This window comes from Poecilia reticulata, linkage group LG21 (assembly GCF_000633615.1).
Source record: "Poecilia reticulata strain Guanapo linkage group LG21, Guppy_female_1.0+MT, whole genome shotgun sequence".
Taxonomy (NCBI): Eukaryota; Metazoa; Chordata; class Actinopteri; order Cyprinodontiformes; family Poeciliidae; genus Poecilia; species Poecilia reticulata.
This window is the reverse complement of record NC_024351.1, coordinates 1,497,406-1,503,405: the sequence shown is the minus strand read 5'-3', so window position 1 is coordinate 1,503,405 and position 6,000 is coordinate 1,497,406. Positions and strand designations below refer to the sequence as shown.

The following is a 6,000-nucleotide window of genomic DNA, read 5'->3' as shown; positions in this document are numbered from 1 at the left end:
CTGGAAGCAGTTTAAACTCTGGTCGGTGTTTCTGCTTCCTCAGTGGTTCCACCAACATGCTGTAACATTTCCTGCAATCCTGAGCCAGTTTTGTAAACACGCCGTTATCCTGTTGTTCCTGATCAAACCGCGTGTCTTAAAGTACTTTAGATTCATGGCTTTTTCCAGCTCTTCTGGAAGAGCAGAAAACCACAAATTGTGCAGGAAACTAAAGATTAATGAGGCGATTTAAAACTTCTGAGCCGGGATCATTAGTTATATTTAGGGTTAGTTTTCAACAATGACTAAAACTGTTATTGTAAATTATTCACAGTGACAGGAGTTTCCCCTGCTGCATGGAGCACAGTGCTACTCCCCCTCTCCCACCTGTTGCTTATTGCTGCTTTAACATTTTTGAAGACTATATTCTTATTCAGGTAAAACCGTTTTAACCCTCCTGGGATCAACTTTGAAGGTTTTTCTACCATCATTTCGCTGTTTTTATGTATTTTGGAGTGAATTTTGATCCATTAACCAAATGAAAGGATCTCTGTCCCTTCAGTTTGTTCTTTTTCATTAAAAAGCGTCTCTGGATATCCTGCTACTGCAATCTGATTTCTATTTTTATGCAGTTTTTCTAATCATTCCCTGGTGAAAAACATACTTGTCTGTTTTTCCAATGAGCTATTTTTCATCTGTTCTAATTATGTTCATTTCCATGTTTGGAACAGAAAAGTATAATTTTCAATGACGTTTTTGACTTTGAATCAAAAACAAAGATTGATCAGAACCAGAGTTGCTGCCAGTTTCTGACACCGGACCAGGTTTGGATTATACTCCAACATGCATATTTACATTTGCATATTTATGTAGAAAAATTTTAACAAAAATTATATATTTTTTAAAATTCTGTATAATTCAGAAAATACTTTGTTGCATTTTCTTTCAATGAAAATCTTATTTTATTATTTATAAATATGTACTGCAAAATGTTTTGTCCATTTTTAGATTGTAAAACAAAAGAAAAAAAAACAATTTGGTGGAACAAGGCAAGCCGTTTCTATAAATATAGAAAATAAAGTAAATCAGGAAGAAAAGTTTAGAGCTCCTTGCTTTTAAAACACTGTTGCAGATTCTACATGCAGGTTTTGCAGAAAAGCTTATAGAAAAACTCCTAAAACAATCTTTTCTTACCGGGTTCATTTAAGAAACCATTTCCTTTTTGGTTTTGTAAGAGCGAAAGTGGACGACTGGCCAAAGAGCCACAGGGTGCAGACCGCTGCGCTATAAGGAGCTAAGTGACAAAATAAATAAAAAAAAGCCTAAAATCTTTAATAACCACCAGTTTTAGAAACTATTGACTTAACTCCTGCAGGATTAAATAAATATCTGACTGGAGCCAAACTGGAATCCGATTCTTTTTCATGTGGTCATATTTTATGAAGGCTTTAGAGAAAAGCTTTGCTTTTATACGGATCCAAAAACAAACATCGGTAAATTAGCACCTTTTGAAAGAGCTTCGCTCTACAGTCTGTAAATGACAGAAAACCCATGCCTGGTGTTGAGAGCATCAGCTCGTCTCCACTCTAACCACTAACCCTCAGTGCGGCTCGCCACCAGCTGCTAATCACAGTCTAGACAGCGACAAAGAGGCGGTGGTGTGGTTGAAATGATGCGTTCAGATGGCCGACCCTCACCACCTCCTTCTACGTTCAGGAGAGAGAATCGGCTTTTTATGGAAACCCACCAGCGTTCGAACATCTCGCCAAACCCCCCGCTGGTGGAGGAGGCAGCCGCTGCCTTCGCCTCCACAACATTCAGTCACAACTTCATCAGAGTTTCTGATTCTGTCTCTCCAACTCAAAGGGTTTTGGTTCTTTTGCTGGTTCTGTCTTTTTTTTTTTTTTACCTTTTAATTTGTTTACACATTTGTATGGTACGGAGCCCCTAAGGGGACATGGAGAAAAAAAAAAAAATGAAAGAAATCCCAACTTTTTTTTCTCGAGATCCCGAGAAACTAAGTCAAGATCTCGAGATCCCGACTTATTATTATCTTGAAAGTCGGGATCTCGAGATCTTGACTTGGTTTCTCGAGATCCCGAGAAAAAAAAGTCGGGATTTCTTTCATTTTTTTTTTTGTTTTCTCCATGTCCCCTTAGGGGCTCCATAGTATGGGAACCCATTTCTGCCATGAAAAAAAAGCCCAACAGGAAGTTGGAATTACAAGTTTAAAAGTTACAACTGTGAAAATAAGTCAATAAATATGACAATTATTGTCAATTAGGGTAGTAGGACTTATGGCTGAGTTTTAAATGAATAATTTCAAGTTTTTAAGTTATAATTTGCATTTCAAAGTCAATTATGAAACTGTCAAACTGGTACTGCAGTGAATTATAAGAAAAAAAGTCATAATTATAAAAATAAAAACAATTTTGAGTTGAGACGTTGAGAAGTGATAATTATGAATTTTTAAGTTTGACATGAATTACAAGAATAAAAGTCATAACTACGAGAAGAGGTCAGCATTTTGAGATTTAGTCATAATTACGAGAATAAGACATAGTTACGTTGTAATTTCAAATTGTGCTGGTGCTTTACGTGAAACTTAATTTACCACTGCGACTTCCTGTGAGGCTTTTATCCTTTCTTTCATGGCAGAAATAGCCTTCCATACACTTCTATGTTTTGTTTTAAAAAGCAAATAAGCAGAAAACCAGATTATAAATGATTTTGATTTTGTTTTTTATGTGACCCACTTTTGGCATTTCAGGCGTTCCATACAGATATGGTTGTCTTCATGTGTCAGGGCAGACTCGCTGTATAAAGACTCTTTGCTGGGCCAGCAAAGAGTCTAATCTAAGACACAGTTTGCTTACCACTCTAAACTCTTGTATGGACTGTATTATTCAGTTTCTCTCAAATTCCCACTTTGACTTAGTTTTTGAAGTCAGATTTAAAATACAGAACGTCTTAAAATCAAATTACTGTAAGGAGGCACTGATGGACGGTTAGACTGTCCTGTCTCTACTTCCTGTGCAGCAGTTTACCAACCATCAGTGGCTTCAAGGTGATTTAGCCAATGAAACTAAATCCCTCCACTAAGACTCTGATGCTGCAGCTGTCACAGGTAAAATATTACTTCTTTGAGGTTACGGCGAAACTTTAAAGCCAATAAATGTCATCTAAAAATGAGTCTGAGGTTAAAGGTGCCCCTGCTGTTTGACCAAGGTTTTACTGGGATAAAGCTGTGAGGAGTTCCTGTTTCAGGCACAAACTTAAATTAACCTCAGACCAACTATTTCTGCGTTTTAGTTTTTTATGTTTGTTTCCTATTCTGGTGAAGGTCAAGTCCTCTGCGTGAATAAAAACCTTATCCAGTTTGAAAGGGGAACGTTTCAGGGTCACAGATGTAAAAAAAAATGAAATGAATCATTCAGGATGTAACAAACCAACAAACATCTCTAAGTTTGAACCATTGGAGACATTTTTAGATGATTCAGACCTTTTTAAACCAACACAATCAGTGTGTTTCATCCTTACCCTGCTGCTGGGCGCTGAGCAGTGATGGGTCAACAGCAGGAACCGACCGGGCAGCAGGGAGTGGTTTACCAGCTTCTCCTGGACAACAGAGACAAACACTAAACGATCACAAAGTAACCGATTAAGAGAAATAAACAGGTTTTCAAAGAGTTGGGTAATAACACTGCTCCTCCTTTCTTTCATGGCAAAAATAGCCTTCCATACACTTCTATGTTTTGTTTTAAAAAGCAAATAAGCATAAAACCAGATTATAAATGATTTTGATTTTGTTTTTTATGTGACCCACTTTTGGCATTTCAGGCGTTCCATACAGATATGGTTGTCTTCATGTGTCAGGGCAGACTCGCTGTATCATTAGACGGTAAATTTCCACCCGAGTCTCAGGTCTGTCAGGTTTTCTATCAACTCTGACCTTCCTGCCAGAAACCCCCACAGCATGATGATGCCACCACCAGGGTTCACCAAGACAACTGTGTTCAAATGTTCAGTTTTCCATGTCAGCCAAACAGTTTGTGTTGATTCTGTTTGCTGTGTTTATTCGTCTTCCGGATGCTTTTGTTCTGAAATCTTGCAGACTTTGTTTACTAATTAGCTAATAACGACCAGAGGAATCAAAATAAACGGGACTGAAACAAAAACAGGGCATTTATTTTTAATTTGTAAACATCGTGTTAATAGTTTTAAAGGCTCTGAGCGTTTCCTGCGCCTGTCGGTTGGTAGGAGGTGTTTTGAGCCAATATGCTCTAAATACATCCACACTTTGATCTTATCAGTCCAACTAACATTTCTCCTCAAGTTTTGTAGCTTTTTAAGATACAATTTTACCATATTTTGCTGGGAGAGAAGACGCGTTCTCCTTTAACACTTCCAAACAAGCTACACTTGTTTCACCTTTAACTTGCCAACACCTGAAATCCGGGAAAAGTTTAGAATGAAAATCAAAAATCTAAAATGTTCCATGAATAACTAGAAAATCTGCAAATAGGCAGTGATACCTTTCCCCTCTGGCTTTGAGATTCTGTAAACTTGTGAAAAACAACAAATCTATGAAAAACCTGGGTAATCTTTTTCTGGAACTGCATTTTCTAAATTAATGCACAAAAAGACACGCTGTCCTTCCTGAGGCCCTCCGGGGACACATAACAGTTCTTCAGCATCCGTCTCATTTCCAGGGGAAAAAGCACCTTGTCTGTCAGCACTTAGTGCGATTGGACGAGCTCCACGTTTACCTTTGACACTCTTTAATCTTAATCAACACTTTTTCTCTGCAGACATGTTTGACGAGATGCCAGCCAGACAGTAACTCAACAAAATGAGTGTTTGCACTTCTTGTGCAGCTCACTGTGCAGAAAGCTGTTCTCTTTAGCTAAACCGATGTCAAATGTTGCCTAATGGGAAGATAAATTAAGCTTCTTTCACACGTGTGTTGCAGCAGTTCTTCAGGAATCTTTCTTTCGTTTTCAGACATGTTACTTTATGTCGTTATGTTAACTTGGAAATAATGCAATGAGTATTTAGCAAACAACTTTCACTGCAGAGCCACTTCTTCAACTTCAGAAAAACACACACTTGGATATTAACTTTAATGCCAGAAAACTGAAAACAGATTAAACTCGTTAATTTACAAAGCAGTTTCTTTTGCTGGTATGAAAAACCTGGAAATACTGCCTCATTATTCTGCTTTTGTTCTGAGGTCGAGTGAATCAATTCCAGGTTGAGATGAGGCAATACCTGACATCTGAACTCGCATAAACACTGAAGTCAGAGTTATGAAATCGAAATATTGTGAAAATCTGCACACATAAGTGTGGTGAGCAGATCCTTAAAAAAACAGAAAACTGAGCAAATCGAAGATAAAAGATGAGTCAGAGGTGAAAGAAACCTTCAGCTGATGAACAGGAAGCGAACGTTATGTCTCTAAGAAACCGTAAAAAAAGAATCCAGGAGAGGCTGGACACAGGTCAAGCAGATAATCAGTAACCCAAGGACAGAACCTTGGGGGATCTCTAAGAAATCTGATTCATCAGCTATGAATAAACCACAGCAGCCCCAGCTTTACAACTAAAGACTCTATTTTAATGCGTTCCCATTAAAATAACCTCTGGTTTCCACAGAGGTTAGGGACCACAGCCGCCTGCTGGTAGCTGAAATTCATGAATATTTTCTAAATACGCTCGTTAATACCAACGCAAACAAACGGCAGGCAGGAGAACGGTGACACTCCGTCTTTGTATTTTCAGCTGCAAATTTTCACCAACTAATCACTTCATGTCTCAAATAAACATGAATAGATCAATCCATGAACACACCAACAGGCTGTAAATCTGACTGTAAAAAGTAAAATAAATCTAAAAAGCATGAAATCAAATTTTGTTTTAAAATCATTTTCTGCTTTAACTCACTTCTTCAGCGTTTGATGSTGGGGTACCTCAGGGTTGTGTTTCGATGCYGTYTTTGATTAAACTTGTGCAAAATATGAAT

At 37.8% G+C, this 6,000-nt stretch overlaps 1 protein-coding gene across 1 annotated transcript in view; it reads right to left on the bottom strand.

The window, feature by feature from the left end:
- vta1 (vesicle (multivesicular body) trafficking 1) overlaps positions 1–6,000 on the bottom strand; it is a 41,950-nt gene that overhangs the window by 12,344 nt on the left and 23,606 nt on the right. Inside the window, exon 7 of the mRNA XM_008397140.2 lies at positions 3,520–3,597. Coding sequence (XP_008395362.1) covers positions 3,520–3,597 — 78 coding nt within the window. The remainder of the gene's footprint in view (positions 1–3,519; positions 3,598–6,000) is intronic.